The sequence below is a fragment of the Haemorhous mexicanus genome, chromosome 6 (assembly GCF_027477595.1).
Source record: "Haemorhous mexicanus isolate bHaeMex1 chromosome 6, bHaeMex1.pri, whole genome shotgun sequence".
In the NCBI taxonomy this organism is placed as follows: Eukaryota; Metazoa; Chordata; class Aves; order Passeriformes; family Fringillidae; genus Haemorhous; species Haemorhous mexicanus.
In genome coordinates this window covers 53922008-53938583 of record NC_082346.1, presented here as the reverse complement: position 1 = coordinate 53938583, position 16576 = coordinate 53922008, and the positions used below count along the sequence as shown (strand labels likewise).

Here is a 16576-nt window from a genome sequence, read left to right as displayed (position 1 = left end):
GTGCCCTTGCCTTTGAGGGCAGCAGTTACCTTGACTCCTGCCAGCTGAGCTTCTGGCTGCCTCCAGACAGTTCCTGTCCAGCTGCAAGTGTGCACATCTGAGGCAGGGTGAAAGCCAGAGAAGCTGCTGGAGGGCAGGCACTTACCTGCAGAGTGCAGGGGCAGGAGCAGCCTGAGCAGCCTGGCTTTGCAATTCCATGTCAACTGAGAAAGCTTCTTGCATCCAGCCTTCAGGCATGCAACACTGACTGGCCTGTGTGTGGCCATGCCTGGGTGGCACCCAGGAAAAAACCACCCCACCAGCCATTTCCAGATTTCTCTCTGTATTACCCAAGAGCCAGGAAAAGGATAAGAAGAAAGTTAGATGCAGGTATGATACCTTCCTACATGCAAGTGAACTAGGGAGACAGACCTTGCTCTGCTTTTTTGCCTTACCAGCCAAGAACCCTAGCCAAGGGCTTGGTGCAATAATGATTGCCCTAGAACTGAAATAATGATTATCTTTCCCAGCAGGAAGAAAAACTGTCCTTTTCTGTGGTGTCCAAGACAGCTGCAGCTCCCAGGTGTTTTTACAGCCCATGGCAGGCACAGCTGTCCCCCTAGGCACTTATGGTCTGAGGTTTCTCAACAGGGGTTAGCAAAGCTGATGCCAGCACCCAGTTGGCATATAGGGCACTAGGAAGCAGTTTTCCTCATCCTGCTCCATTTGGGTTTTTTAGGTTTGTTTGAGAGGTTTTTTTTGTTGGTTTTTTTTTTTTTTTAATTGTCAAATGAAGGATGACCTACTGGCTAGAGGTGCAGGATGAAACCATGAGAACACTGCAGGGCATTTGCATGGCCCACAGGCCACCATCTCCTCCTGTGGTACGAGGGCAGCCTGACCTAAGAGAAGAGCTGTGAAGGCTGAGGAGCGCTGCTGCTGTTGGGTGCATCAGCAATGAGTGCTTGCCATCTGCTGGGAGGCAATCAGCCTGACAGGAGATACACCTGGATGCAGGAAAAAGAGCAAGGCCTGGGCCAGTGTTCCTGTAAGAGCTGGAGGGCATTTGGGCTTGCAGAGAGAGCAGGAAGAGTATCCTCTGAGGAGGGTAAGCACAAAGCAGTCAGGAAGCTCCGGTCTTGGGCACATGAGGGCTGAAAGAACTCACTGCAGAATTTTAACGTGCCAACACCCCCCTTGAGCCCTCCTTGGAGGTGCCTGACCTGATTGCAGAGGTGGCAGAAGGAAGTTAGGTGTGTGTAAGTAATGAATCTCAACTAGTTCATTGTAGCAATGAGCAGAGCCCCAGTGTGGTGGCATCTCACAATTTCCACAGCACAATTTGCCAGCGTCTGTTGAGCTGTGTGCTGTTCACAGCATATGCCACTCCTGTCACAGCTTCCTCCTCACTCCCCACAGCACCAAGATACTGCCCTGCCTTTGACATATTCCCAATATTAAGGCACTTGTTATGCCACCAGACATCCAACCTGCCTGGCATGGGACATCCCGCTCCCTATTGCATCAGCTCCTGGGAACACATATCCAGCTGAAGAGTCTTCAGTCCTCCCAATGAGATTTCATTAATGTCTAGGAGGATGTAATCAGATTTCCAGCACAAGGTCTTGAAGAGCTGATCTGCTGATAGATGCATTAAACTTTCCCTTGCAATACAGGTACTAGTACCCCAGATGAAAGTCATATTATTACACTCTAAGGTGTTGATTGTATTATCAAAAGCAACATCAATCTTCTGGGCTTGCTATCCCACTGCTGCACTGAATGAGATGGTGCACAACAGCAGCAAGGTCAGGAAAAGCTCTGGGATGTTACTCTCCTGGTATGGAAACCACCACAGGAACCTGTCAGTGTATAGACTGTGTTCTTGCTCTTTTAATTCAGAAAGATAAGAAACAAAAGTGGCAGCATCAAATGCCTTTAATTCTCTGTATTTCATGATAGAGGAGGCCCAAACTCCTATCAGGTATCCACATTTCTGGAAGGCAGCATTTTCAAATGCTAGTTTTTTCTCCCTAGCAGGGCCTGGCTGCAAGCCTACATGCAGTGTTCTCAAGCACATCTGCAGAAGAAGGGGGTGCAGGACCTTCCTGTCTCTGGCTCAAATTGCACACACATTTCTTCAGTGGCAACACCACTTTAAGCAGCATTTAGTTCAGGAACTTATTTCCAGCCCTCCTGTACCTACTAGACCATCTGGTCTAAGTGTTACTGTAGCTTTGTGGCAAACAATGTGGGGAAATCCAGGTTAAAATAAACACAGCAAGACTTTCCCCACAAAGAAGAGTGTCTCAGAAGAATGAGCACAGGTTGTGTGGAGGGGTAGGAGGAAGCAGAATAGTCCCTCTCTGCAGTGTGGACTGGGAATCTATGCCTTGCATAATATTAAAAGAAAAGCAGAAGAGACTGAATAAAAATCAGGCAGTAGCATCAGGAAAAAGTAGTTGCCTCAGACTCTTGATTTTTTGTGGTTTTTTTCAGATCATTCCTATCAATTGTTATTCACATTTGGAGCAGGAATAGAAAAATTGCTTTGACCAAGAGACTATCTCCAAACATCTCCAAATATCTCTTCCTAAATTCAGCCTAAACCTCTGCTCTACTTTTTTCTGATTTCATTGTGTAAGTAAGAAACTCCCCAAACAAGGGCTTACTTAGACCATGTTGTGTTGTATATAAGCTTAGTGGAAACCATGAGCTGGGATTAGAGTGTAGGTTTGTGTGGCACTCCAGGGATTCCCCAGTGAAAGGATGATCTTTTCCAAGTCTGGTCAGAATCAAATGGCCCCCCAGGGAAAAGAACAAACTTGGCAATTTCAGGTACACTTCCAGATTGAAGATTGTAGAGTGACTCTTGTAAGGTTTTCTTCAGTAAATTATGAGGAAGGTTAGAAATAATATCAGTCTAGTAGTCCTCTAAAGGGGTCTACAAAATCTAACCTTTGATTAGTGCCAAGATCTTCAAAATCAGAAGAAACACTACCAGTAACATGCCACGCTCCCCTTCCTAAGCAGTCATGCCTGGCAGCCTCTTGCAGAGAGCTCCTTGGCTTTAATTTACATATTACTCCATCTAGTGGCTTTAAGGTTCCAGCCTCGACCAGTTGAAAACTCTGTCCTGGCACCAGCTGTATTTCAAACCTCTGCAGCAGCTTTGCCATCACCACTTTTACTTCCATCTGTTAAGAAAAAACCAGAAATCAGTGACAGCAAATACAGCTTAAAGTCAGTCTGCTATCTTATACTGCTTTGTCAATACAGAAATTTGAAGTTAAATGTTATTCTGTTAATGCAGCCACTTGAGTTTGGGCAGGAAACCTGGGACTTCCTGGATTTGAAGACAACTGACAGGCAGTAAGATCAGTCTTTCTGTTTACGTGTTAAACCCATTTTGGAAATCAGACTGTAAAATTAAAGCACTCTGAGCACTAGTGCTTAGATGAGCTCACAGCACAGACCCAAAGCACAGGCCTCTGGCTGTCCTGAAATGCTCTCTGCTATGCTCACACACATTAAATTGTTCCTTCTGTCCATGTAGCCCCTTCCTCACCTTCTCTGTGCCACTTCTGGCTTGTGTCCTCCTCCAGCTGATGTTCTCCCTGCCTTGATTCTGTCAGTGGCAGCCATGAGATGATCCCCAAGACCCCCTGCACATCCCCTGTGTGCTTGACCTTGGCTGGCAAAGGAATGTTCCTGGGTCAGCCTGCTCAAATCCAAACCTCTTATTGGGAGTAATTCCCAATAAGAGGTTTGGATTTGAGCAGGCTGACCCAAGAAAGTTTGGAGGAGTGAAGCCTGCTGCTCCTCTCTGCAGATACCTTGGCTGCATGGATGTCTGCTCCTGTGACAGCATTTGAGAGACATGGGCATGGGGGGAGATCTTCCCTCTGAGGAGAAGAGAGGCACTGCACAGGGCATCAGTGTGGCCTCTGGTGTCCACCACCACCCATGGTCAGCACAATCTGAGCTGGCCCAGTGCTTGCTAACCAAGTGTTGTTCCAGGCCTCTACTCACCTGTGCAAACACCTGCCCAATGCAGGATCGGGGTCCCAGAGAGAATGGAAAATAGCAATAATACGGCCTGCAAAGAAAAATGTTCAAAATTGTCACTCTGACAACTTGGTTGTAAAGAAACAAGCAAATATTTCATCACAGAAGCAAGGAAATGGTCTAAATATCGCCTCACCTATTGGACTTGTTAAAGTAGCCTCCAAATTAACTCTTTTTTGCTTCAGAGCAGCAATACAGCTCAGCAGCACATTTCCTTGTCATCTCTCTTTACTGCATGGCTCAGCTGCCAGAGCTGTTTTGATGCAAGCCAGCCTTATTTCAAAGCTGAATGTCAAGCACACTCTAAAAGCTCTTCAGCCTGTCATGAGGACATCACCATCTGCCCAATTATTGCTCCTTTGGGCAGCTTTGAATCACATGAGTGAGGGGGTGTTTGTTTTAGAAGATCAGACTAACCAGGCTGAAGGAAAACTCCTGACTTATGAAGTAGGTGGTGCTGATCTCTGCATCCGTTTAGTCACTCACTGGTTCCTTCTATTGCACTCCTGACCACTGACTAGACTTAGGCTGCCTGCCCACAAGGCTGAACAGCATCTCTTCTCCCTCAGCCCCTTCTCCCCTATCTAATATGGAGACATTTCAAGCACCCTGGGACCAGGGCTGTCATGCATTAAATGCCTGCAATGTACTAAGGAAAATATTCAACTTGGTTTGGGCCCAAAGCTTTGACCTCAATATAAACATTTAATAACAATAACATTGGTCTTTTTTTTGTAAGGTAACGTCTGGTCTAAAGAATTCTTGAACAAAAGCTGTGCATTATTGCTCTCTATTTACATTTGGATGATTTAGTTTTACTCATACTGGAATGGAAAAATAGTTTTATTCTACTTTTTTTTCCCCTTAAAATCTCTTCCTGCAATGGTTTCTTAATACATATTTAATAACATGGGAATAAAAAGAAGCTCACTTAGGTGCATCTTTGCTGAATCGATCTGGATCAAAAGTAAGTGGATCCTTGAAAAACTTTTCCATCCTTCCCATTACATAAGTGTTGAGCTGGCAAGAAAGAGTTTATTTTTGTTAGTCAGGAGCAACGCACTGAAAATGCCTCTTTGCTGTCAGAGGTATAAAACCATAAATTCCTTCCACTCTCCAGTCCCAACTGAGAGTCTTAATCCATACCGCAATTTTGGTCAAAATTTTAGAGAAGCCAGTACAAATATGCCCAGGGAAGATTTTGGCCCTCTCATCCACAGGTCTGTTACATTTGGATTAACTGCTGAAGGTGGATGGGACTCACAAAGACCGTGGTGTTGGCAGGAATTCTGATGCCATTGATGACGTGCTCTTTCTCCAGCCTGCGGAGCGTCCCCGAGACGGGCGGGTACAGCCGCAGTGACTCCTTCAAAACCTGTGGCAGCAAAAAGCACAAGAGGTCAGTTAGTTTATACACTGCAGGAAGCAGAAGTAAAATTAATTACCTCCCTGTGGCCTTTCACTTTTGCTAAATGGGAGATTTTGACTTTTGAAGTAGATGCTGGTCTATCTGCCTTGGACTCCTGTGGGCAAAATATATGGCTAAGTCAGCTCCTTCAGGCCTGGTTCTTTTACAGCTAGTAAAATAGAGAGAAAAAGACACAAAACCCAGAAGAGATCCTGGAACAGATCTGACACCTCAAGTCAGATGAACAACTAAGTGAAAAAGTATTAGGAAACAAACTCAGAGGGAATATCTAAGAGTGAAGTCTCCTGCCCCTGATGAGCTGCTCTGGGCACTGGCTGCCATGAGGGTGGGTGATTGCTCCCACCTCGTTCCCACTCTCAGCTCCTGCCTTTGTCTGTTTCTGCCTTTGCTTCTGCTGCTTGAGGAGCTGAGCCAGGTCAGAGTCCCAAAAGGACAAAAAACAACCTGGCAAAGGAAAATGAATAGGGAATGTTGAGAAAAAAAGGGAACAAGACCACTTCTTTTGGTGTCAGTGAGCTGTAAGAATGGCTTATTTCATCAAAGTGAAACCTAATTAACAGCACACATGAGCATCGCACTGAAAATGCAATTAACAGTGTGCATGCACGAGTGGACTAATGAGAAAGAAACCTGGACAAAAGGATTCAGGATTGCCTGAACAACAGGAGAGGAGCCCCATAGTCTCTGATACTCCAGTGATGGACTGGCTCTGACCAAGGGTGACTGATTTTGATTGTACAGATCCAAGATTGTGCTGTTAAATAAATTGTCTGCTTTGAGGAGCTCTCATGTGATCTGTCTTAAAACTCAAAGGCTTAGATACCTCATCCTAATTGGAGTGGTGTAATTGTGATGGTGTTTGGAGAAGCCTAAGGAAGCCTGCTGATTTCTGTAATCACATAGAACTACCTTTTCCTTATGAGAAATAGACCTATGAAATCTATCTGCTATCAATGCACAGTAATTTGTGGGATGGGATATGCCAAATGGTAAAACACTGTTGCTCACCTCAGCAGGGCAGTTTAAAACAAAAAGGATCGTAGTGGACTACTAAAATCACAGGGCAATTTATGCAGAACAGCTGCCAGGACTGTGATTCAGCCTCTCCTGAGGGCTACTGGTGTCCCCCATCTTGTGAAGAAAGGAAATGCAACACAAACACTGGCTAATAGCCAACCCTGGCTTTGCAGTTCACTACCAACCAGCACTTCTATACACAAGACTTCTTTTAGGACCAAACTCTTTACCCCACCACCCCTGAGTGAATGAAGAGGGTTTCAAGAGTGAATAATGAAAAACTGACATTAGAAAACCAAGCCATTATTTTTGGCCATCCTCAAATCCCACTTTATTGCATATGGTGAGATCATAGCTGGAAATGCTTTAACAATAATCAAACAAAAATGGAGCAGTGAATAAGGAAAGTGTGTGGGATTCACGCATGGGTTGAGCTCAAATCTGCACACCTTTCTTAAAATTACAGCTATTGTTTCACCTTAAACAGATAGGGATTATGCAACTCTACTCTAGCTTCCAGACTGGTAATAATTAAGGAAAGCAGTGAAGGAATCTGCAAATTTAAGGAGCATCTTCCCAATAAGTCTGGGCTGCTGCAAATGTGTAAAGCTACCTGCTGGCTGACTCTCTGGGGACAATCACTATCAGGATAAAATATTAGCATAGTTTTTAAAATTTTAAAAGTGTGGGGCTCCTCCATGACATGTCAGAGGTGCTACCAAACAGCTCTGCCTGGTACCTTACCTCACTCCTACAGTACCTGCGATAAGTAGGTGAGCTTGCCAAGATCCTCATAGTCAACATCTCTCTTGGCACCAAGAACCTCATCCACTTCAGCCTGAGCCCTGCAGGTCAATTAAAACCTGTGAGATGCAGATGCCTGATTCTTGCTAGGCAAGTTGATAAATCACATTATTTTACGTTCCAGACACTGAGTTGGACTTAAACACCCATGCTCAGGAAAAATGCCAACCAATTCCCATCCAGGCTTCCTGAACTTGAACCTCATATCATGGATGAGGCAATGTGCATACAAGGCAGCTGAATCAGGTGGCATTTGGGACCTGCATGCATAAAGGCTTTGAAAAAAATCACCTAGGTGAAACTGAAATAATCCATTGCAAGGTTTTTCTTTTCATACATTTTGGATATATTGGTACTAGGAAACTGTTTATTTTGGAAGGGAGGCTAGAATTTAATGATCCTATCTTTTTAATAACCCTTACAATTAAGTTCACCTTGAAATTAACATAAAGCTGGGTCTGAAAATTGGAGCACACATACCTTTCCAGTATTTCAGGATGCTGACCCAGTGCCATTACTGTAAATGTCATCTGATTGGAACTAGTTTCATGACCTAATGATAATAAAAAGTTAGTATGAAATAATAACATGATACAAAGGTGGTCTACAAGGTGATTGTGAATACGAAGCTTTAAACACCAAACCCCAAATGTTTTATTTTAAATATGCTAGAAAATAAAGGAAATAATAAAAGGTATGTAATGTCTACATAAAGAGCTCTCAAAAATGACAAGAAAAGGACATAGCTGGCAAAGATATGACCCATCATGCCCAAGCAAAGCTGCAGTGGTTGCATGCAGCACCTACTGGTCATGAGCTCTCTAACCGGAGGGCCAGTGAGGTCCAAGATTTGCCTTGTCATGTTATGGGACACACAGTTCTGCCAAAAAGGAAGGATTTACTGGTTTTGAGGGAAAACAGAGCTTCTTATCATCTTTCTTTGAAAGGTCTGCTTTACATATAAGGATGACCCTGCTTGAGCAGGGAGTTTGGACCAGACAACCCTTCCAACCTTACCCACTCTGTGACTCTCTGATGTGGACACTTTTCCCTTTTTTTCATGGATAGACATATGTGTCTATCCATTAATTAAAGCATTACAGAAAACAGACTTCTGCAAAGATGTCTGCTGCAATAACATCTTTTTTGCTACAGAACAGCATTTTGACCACACCTTCTTATGAACCTAAATCATCTTTTGATCTGCAAAATCTGCAAAATAAAATAATCTCACATAATTACTCAGCACATACATTTTCTGATTGGCTTGACAATGCCTTCTCCTACTTAGGCAAGAATGGCATTTAATCATGTGGGTGAGGTGATGCAAAGACACGCTGAACATGTAAAAGATGTTTTTGGTGGGGTTTAGTGGGATCTGGGTGGAAGGGCCAGAACCCCATAAGGAATAGCCTTGCACCCCAGTGGGCAGTGGAAAGACAGAGGCTGGAACACAGAGTGGGAAGCCAGTGTCTGGAAAACACCAACCTGGCATTATTTGCTGTGTTGGTATCACTGAAAGAGGACAATTTGCCTGTGAAAAAACTAAGAGTTCTCTTCAGACCTCACCCAGCTGGTCCGATGCCAGTGTAATACTTGGTCTTCCAACCAAGAGACTCCTGGTTGCAGCACCATCACATGGAATGATGATGTTAATCATGATGTTAATTATGATTAAAAAGGATGTTAGTCATGACCTCGTAGACAGCTCAAGAATGAGTACAGCTTCCCACATGACATACCCAAGCATTAAAATAGCTACCAACCTGCAACAAAGAAAGTGATAAAGTTATCCAGAATGTTTTCATCATCTCTAGTCTCCTCCAGAGCTGTCAAGATAGAAAAACAAATGAAATCAGAAAATGCCCCTGTGCCCCGGCTGGACCAGGCAGAATGCTCTGCCCTGTTTGGCACACATGGGCTGAGGTGGCATTGAGAGAGGATGCTGAGTGACCATTTCAGTGGTGACTCGTGACCAGTATTTGATCAAACACAAAGAAACAGGGAATTTTCAAAGCAATTCTCACTATCTTTAGTGTGAAAACAACTTTAAAGGAAGATAAAAGTTCAGATCCCCTAAACAATCCTCCCTGAATTTCACAGCAAAACACACCACAGAGAAATTCACTCCAACAGCAAGGTGGCTCTTACCATCTCCTTTCAGTATCTGTGTAAGAATATCCATTGTGGCTTCTTTCCCATTCTGGATGGCTTCTCTCCTCTGGTCAATGCACTGCTTCCCCACACGTCTCAACAGCCTCACACTCTCCCTGGCCTCCTTTACCAGCTTCTGCTTCCCTGGCATGAACTGAATACAGAATTTCTTTTGTCATTTTATTCCTTTTGCTGGTAAAAAATAATGCCAGTGTTATTTTACAAGTGAGCAACTTGTTTTCCACTAAATGACACTTGTCACAGAAACATTTTCTCTCCATGCAACAAACTGAATGCCCAGGGGATGAAGGGTTTGGCTGAAATAAGAAATATTTCAATCTGTGCATGCTGATGTTGTGTCTCGTCAGAGCTGATGTTTTGGGCACTGTGAGCAAAATTCATCACCTCTCCGTGGAAAGAAACTGCAGCATGCAATGCAGAATCTCACCCCTGACCTCAAAAAGGAAAACAGGAGCTCTAAAAGCCTGAACTACACTGGAATAATTCTTTACTTAAATATTTCATATTACATCCATCATTTCCTAGCAGATGAATTTGGTAAATGAATTTGGGTTGAAAATATAATTTTTTCACAGCAAGAATGCTCTTCCACCCTGAGTGAAGGCTGCCATCCTTCTTGGAGAAATGGCAAAAATCTCAATTTTTAATGGGTACAAGAGCATAAAACCATATCAGAAGGAGACACATGCAGGGGGGAACAAAAGAAAAAAAAAGCAGCATCAAATATTAATGTTAATTTCATGAGTTTTTTAAAGCAGTAATGAATTTTATCTTGATGCCCATTGGAGGGAAAGATCTACAGATGACTGTTTCCCTGATATATATGCTCCATGAACTTAAGGAGGAGCAGCTGAATGTGAGGAGAGGGGACTGAAGTGAGGAGAGTACCGACCTTTATGAAGGGGTCGCGTGCCTTGTTCAGTCCCTCCATAATCTTAGTCACAGCATTGGGTAAAGGTGTCTGGTCATCACTCAGTGCATTCAATTCCAGGCCAAAGGCTACCTGAGAAGCAGGAGAGAAAAAGGCAACTTGCTGAGGTGGGGGTGAAAGAGCAGGATAGCCTCACAGCACTGCCTTTTCCCCTAAAAATATCTCAGGCTGGATCCTACCTTGCAGGAGGCTGCGAGGGGCTGGCAATATCAACATTATGTTTTCTCCTTATTTGAGTGGATTAATAATTTACCACTATTCTTCATTCCTCCCAAACTGGCTTGCATAGAAAGGGAAAAGGCAGCATAAGGCAGCCTTCCTGCTGACATGCAATGGCAATAATACAACCTCCAACCACGAAAGAGCCCTGGTGTGTCCCTTTTGGCATGGAGGGGTGGGAGGCATGAGGCTGAAAGGACTTTTGCAGAAGGTCCCCATCCTGCAGGTCACACCTAGACTATGCAAATCCTCCCTACCTGCCCTTTCCCATGGCTCAACCTGAATGGAAGTGGCACTACTAGTCCTGCAGGTCTTGTGGCACTGCTGGGTAAAGGTCTTTCTCCCTGCCACCAGCTCCTGATCCCATCCTGCTCCTGGCAGGCATCACTTCCATCCCTTCCTGCCAGCTGAGAGGAAACAAGAAAGGGACAGCTGGTACCTTTCCAATGATATCCATAGTCACCCGGCTCATCATCGACAGCATGCTAAACTCTGTTTTTCCATCTGCCTTTTCCTCCAGCTTCTCCATCAGCTCCTCTGCTTTTTCATTAAAAGTTTCCATCAGACCAACCAGGTAGCTGAACAATCAATAAAGATGAGTAGTGGGGGCTCTGGAGAGGACATCTTTGCTCAGACAAAATAACTTTTGTTATTTTCCATTGAAAATGATAAAGTTTTTTAAAATTTATAATTAATTTGCCTTAATACATTAAAAAGCAAACATATAGAATGAGCTACATTCTTCTTACATCAGTCCTGCTCTGCCCTGCCATGTAATTAACATGTGTCATGGCAAAGGGCAGTGGCCTGTGCCCTTTACAAACAGACTTTATCTTTGGACCCTATATACAATGCATCAAGGTGCACAAGGAAACCAGACCAACCCTCTGCCTTCTCTTTTCCAACAGGATAAGGCAGACATAACCATACTCCAGGATACACAACCTTGGGACCTTTCTGCCATTGCTGAGTTCATAGGGATGTCACTGCTTCATGGGAAGTCTGGTCAAATTATACTTAGCATGGGAATGGAGTGCTGGATTCTATGTTAAATATGATTTTGGCACTGAATGTTGGGGTCTTTTTCATCCAAATAATAAATAATGACAGGGAGAACCATGACAGTACAGTAAAATAACAGCTACATGGTCCCAGAAGTATTTGCCATACCTTCGGCTGAAAGCTGGATCCATTATCCTCCGCTGCTTGTGCCAATGTTCATGGTTGCAAACAGTCACCAGGCCATTCCCTAGAAACCTACACCCAGGAAAACAAGGAAAGGAACAGGGTTATGCAAGGGAGCCTGCTGAACCCCATGTGGTCACAAATATAAGTCTTTCACATCTACTTTCTTTTATTTTTCCCATGTTTAGGGAGCACCTTTGAGTAGGCAACCAATGCATCACTGTGGACAACAACTGAACCACAGATTTTTTTCACCAAGTAGGTGTGGACTGCCGAGTTAAACAAGATGCTGGTTCATTACACCCGTTATGCAAATAATTAATATGATAACTGGGTTATTATATTTTTTAAAGCTTCAGACTAAGAAAAATTCCCTTTTTTTGGAATTAAATTTAGAAGTTGCAAACTGACATGCCTTATGGAGTGCTCTAAAATCAGTGCTCTAAAATCTGAGAACTTTGATGATGGTCTTGAGCAGACTGCTCTGAGACTAACTGAACATCCCTAGGGAAAAAGGATACATGATCAAGGTAAAACAAAATCCAACATATCCTCCTCCCTGACTGGGAAGACATTTAACTTGACATATAGTTTAATAGGTACATGCTGCTTACGTGTGTCTGGAATCAGAAATTAATCCCCACACTAAGGTAAATGGTCTGAGTCAAAATGACATGCCTTTGATACTATTAATCTTGCACTTATTTTCAGATCACAGTGGCCTCATATGGGTTTTGCCTACCTCTCACCAAATAGGCTGAAGAGACTACCATACACCGTCGGATCCTTTGGGTGCTGTGGTGACATCAAGAACTCCTAAAATCAAACCCTGGGTCAGTGAATATTGAGTGCAATCTGTTTCCCAGACAAAACACAGAATTTCACTCTCACATATCTACTCTCTTCTTCCGCAGCTATAGTCTGAAGAGTAGATTAATTATTTGGTGTGTCCTGATTCCCCAGTTCCTGTGCTGCTAGCTTGCTTTGCATCTGTCTAGCACTTTTTTGCCCGATGACCTGAAATCTTACTCTGTTGTAATTGCAAAGATTTAGAGAAAGAAATTTGGTCTCTCATGCCCATTTATTCGAGATACTAAGCTCTTGCAGAGAGCTTGCTTTTCACAAATGGAAAATGTTTGCTATATGTGCTGTTTAAATAAAAGTAACAAAATAAATTGATCAAGGGAAAAAAAATCAGAACAGCCTAGAGAGCAAAGCACTTCATCCTCCTAACCCAGCCAGAGTCAGGTGCAGATTGACTTCTCTGTGCTGCTCAGATCATCAGGCACCAACTCTCCTGTTATGGAGGGATGGGCCTATCCCCACCATTGATTTGGCTTTATTTTTCAGTACCTTCACTCCTTCAGGACTCACAATCAATACTGAGACTCTGTGAAAGGCATTAATTCGTACAACAGGTCCGTATTTCTCTGCCCTGTAAGACGAGAAAATTTTAAAAAAGAGAATTATGGTACAAACTACCAACATGTAACAGCTCAGACCTAATAACCTTGAAGGACCAGAGCACATTGCAGTGGGAACTGCTGCATGCCCCAGCCAATAAAGCCATTAAGAGAATCACAGGACAGAATAATCAAGACTGGAAGAGTCCTTTAAGATCACTTGATCCAACCATCAACCCACCACCACCATAACCACTCCTAAACCATATCCTCAAGTGCCACATCCAGATGCCTCTTGAACATTTTCATGAAGTTAGTCCACCACTATTCTTATTCCAATGGCTAAACATTCTTCCAGTGAAAAAGTTTTTTCTAATATCTAATCTGGTCTGAAAGATCAATGCTCTCTCTCTAGCTCCTTTGCCAACCTTCTCAATGATGCTAATTTTGTAATTCTGTAAGGGTCTTTGTGCCTTGATTTCTCCATAAGCGCTATAGGACTACCTATTGACTACATCATTGTCATTGATGTGCCTCAACTTACCACTGCAGCAAGAGGTCTGGCGTGAACTCCTGTTTCCTCACCATTCTCCATATGATTGGCAGGTGTCCAAACAAAAAGCTGCAGAATATGAAGGTTAAGAGTGTCATGAGGATGCCAGCATAGGGTTTTGTATGGATTGCAATCCTGGTTGCTCAGTGAGTGTTGCTCATGTTTTCCTCATAAGGGAAGATGAAGATAACTCTGAGCTGTGCCAATGCCCAGCCCTCACCAAGCTGGTGAACTGGGGACCAAAGACAGATTGGTGCTCACATGCAGCCAGGAAGAGCAGCACAGAGATGAAGGATGAGATCTTTTGCTTATGCTGTATTGTAGGAGATGTTTGGGTCTGGATGGGATCCCCCATGAATTGCTTTGCTCTTTGCCTGTCTGAGTGGATCTTGACTGCAGCTATTACATTGCTGTACATGAAAGAGATTTTTGCATTAAATACTCCTTAATACATGCTAATCCCTGGTAAGTGTAACTTCCTTTCTGTCACTGGATTTCTCTTAAGGGAAATTAGGAACCATCTCCTTCTGTCCAAAACTGCATCAATTCAAATACTGAGGAGGATAACTACTGGTTAATACTGAAATTGAAGAAATTAATAAAAAATGTTAACTCTTCAAATATAGCTGCATTAAAAACTTAGAGATCAATTCCTTCTTTCTACTGTGAACGGTGAATTCCCACTGGCTTTGCATAAATCTGAGGGAAGATTTGGCCAAGCTCCTCTCTAAATGAAGCAAGCTGCACTCAGGATCTGTTTTCCATTCAAGAGACAGAGAGCCACGTTATCATCCTTTTCAGTATAAATAAGCTATGGGGAAAAACAGGCTCTTATTTTATTACTGTTGGAACTGGGAAGCACTTACAATAACAAGAATTCAACAAAGTTACTCAACATCTACAGAAACTTTTAATCCTCAACTTGTCTCCTCCTTTGTAATCGTATCCCAAAAAGATGTGAAAGCCTGAAACATAACACAATTCCTTTGTTAGCTCTGGAAACTGCTCTCTCTGCAGCACAGAAAACAAGGTCCAAACAAGGTCCCACTCATGGCTCCTCTGGTGTGCCATCACTCCACGGTGTTACTTCACATCTCAAAATGAACCCAAGGACGAGCAGGTTCAGGATGACAAGATCATCCCCTCTCTACTCTTGGTATCTGACCCTGATTACACAAGTAGGCTGAAGCCTGGAGGTGGGCAGGAGAGGGTGGTGTCCCTGTCAGGCTGTGTATGAGCGCTGTGGCATGCTACGGAGGGCATGTGCACCCACGGGTGAGGTTTAGTGGGGAGCTCACACACTCCTGCAGGAACCATGACTCCTTGTGACAGCACTGCCACGGCCTTGCCGGCAGCTTTCCCACTGCCCCTTATCACTTATGACATTTTAATTTATTTTTGGCAGAAACTAAACACCTGGCTTATGAAGGAGGGCACGGAAGGTGCCTGGTGGAGTTAGTGTCAGTGTGCCTCCTGACGCAGTGTGGGACGCTGGCGGGGCGGTCCCTCCCGCGCGGCTGTGGCTGCTGTCAGCTCCCTCCTCAGGGTCAGGAGCGAACGCGCAGCTCCTGCGGGCGGCTCTGAAGCGCCACTTCGGGCCGCTGTGGCCGCTCGGGCGGTGTCGGTCCGGACACGCAGCCCCGGCCAGGCAGGCCGCGCTGCTGAGCAGGCTGCGGGATCCCCAGCGGTGCCGGGCGGTGCGGGCGCGGCCCGGGAAGCGGGCACCCACGAGCGCTGTGCCCAGCCTGCGTGAGCCCTGGCTGCTGCCCGGCCCAGCGCACGGACAGCGGCTGGAGGGCTGATTTCCTGCGCTCACGCCGCCTCACGGCTCCAGCCTGGCAGGGAGCGCCCTGCGGAGCCACGGAGCCTGCCCGGCCGGCCCCTTACCTCTCCCGCGGGGCGCCGGGGATGATGTCGTACTTGGCGTGGATGTACTGCACGTAGCAGCAGTACAGGACGAAGGCCAGGAGGGCCAGGGCCAGCAGGAGCGCCCCCACCGCCCATAGCACCTCCATGCCCGCCGGCTGGCAGAGCCTCCCCCCGCCCCCAGGAGCAGAGGGCGGCCGGGGCGGGCCGGGAGAGGCCCCGGCTGCGGGCGGGGACGGCTCCAGTTAAAGAGCCCGGCGGCGGCGGCGGCCTGCGCTGGGGCTCGGTGCTGTAAAACACAGCCGGCACCTGTCAGGACCCAGGACATCCCTCTGGCTGTCCTGAGCAGTCAAGACCCCTGCCAGGGGTCTCAGAGACCCTGGCAGAGAGCCCAAAAATGCCTGTGGTTTTGATTATGAGCCGTGGAGCAAGTTACCAACCTTAGATGAAGATCTGCAAGCCACGGTAAATTAAGTAGAATGATAGTGAATTTATCATGGGGTGAAAAAGTAGATTTTGGGGTTTCTAGAATGGGGGTTCAGGGGGCAAGATGGAGGATCTGGGCCTGTCCAGCCGTTCTCCTTCTTCTTCTTGGCCTCCATCTTCTGCTGCGATGTTGAGTAATTGTAAACATTGTATACTTAGTTTTTAGTATAAAGACAAAACACCGGCCCGGAGCCAGGCAGAGTGCCTCTGACTGTCTTGCTGAGCTGACCTCGGCAGGACAGGAGAAAGAATTTTATAGATAAGATACAATAAACAACCTTGAGACCGAGAAATGAAGAGTCCTGACTCCTTCTTCAAGCACTGGGCTGGGAAAAGAGACTTTCCAACTTCTCTCGGGGTCACTCTGACAAGCTATAGAGACCCTGAGAGGCACCCGGCGTGTGCTGATGGGGGTGTGTGTGGATGTGGTCCAGAGGAGGACAGGAAGATGCTCACAGGGC

At 45.2% G+C, this 16576-nt stretch overlaps 1 protein-coding gene and 1 long non-coding RNA gene across 2 annotated transcripts in view; one reads left to right on the top strand and one right to left on the bottom strand.

Moving 5' to 3' along the window:
* Positions 1-1899: 1899 nt before the first annotated feature.
* LOC132329333 (cholesterol 24-hydroxylase) lies at positions 1900-15819 on the bottom strand. The gene is given in 16 exon segments (XM_059850304.1): positions 1900-3036; positions 3039-3176; positions 4012-4078; positions 4979-5067; positions 5312-5422; positions 7254-7338; positions 7778-7850; positions 9064-9126; positions 9449-9605; positions 10365-10475; positions 11062-11200; positions 11793-11879; positions 12550-12623; positions 13161-13242; positions 13755-13832; positions 15651-15819. Coding segments are annotated over 16 exon segments (1506 nt in total). The 5' UTR covers positions 15779-15819; the 3' UTR covers positions 1900-3012.
* The window catches only part of LOC132329334 (uncharacterized), an 8426-nt gene continuing 7668 nt past the window's right edge, over positions 15819-16576 (top strand). The window contains exon 1 of the long non-coding RNA XR_009487029.1: positions 15819-16094. This is a non-coding gene — a long non-coding RNA (uncharacterized LOC132329334). The remainder of the gene's footprint in view (positions 16095-16576) is intronic.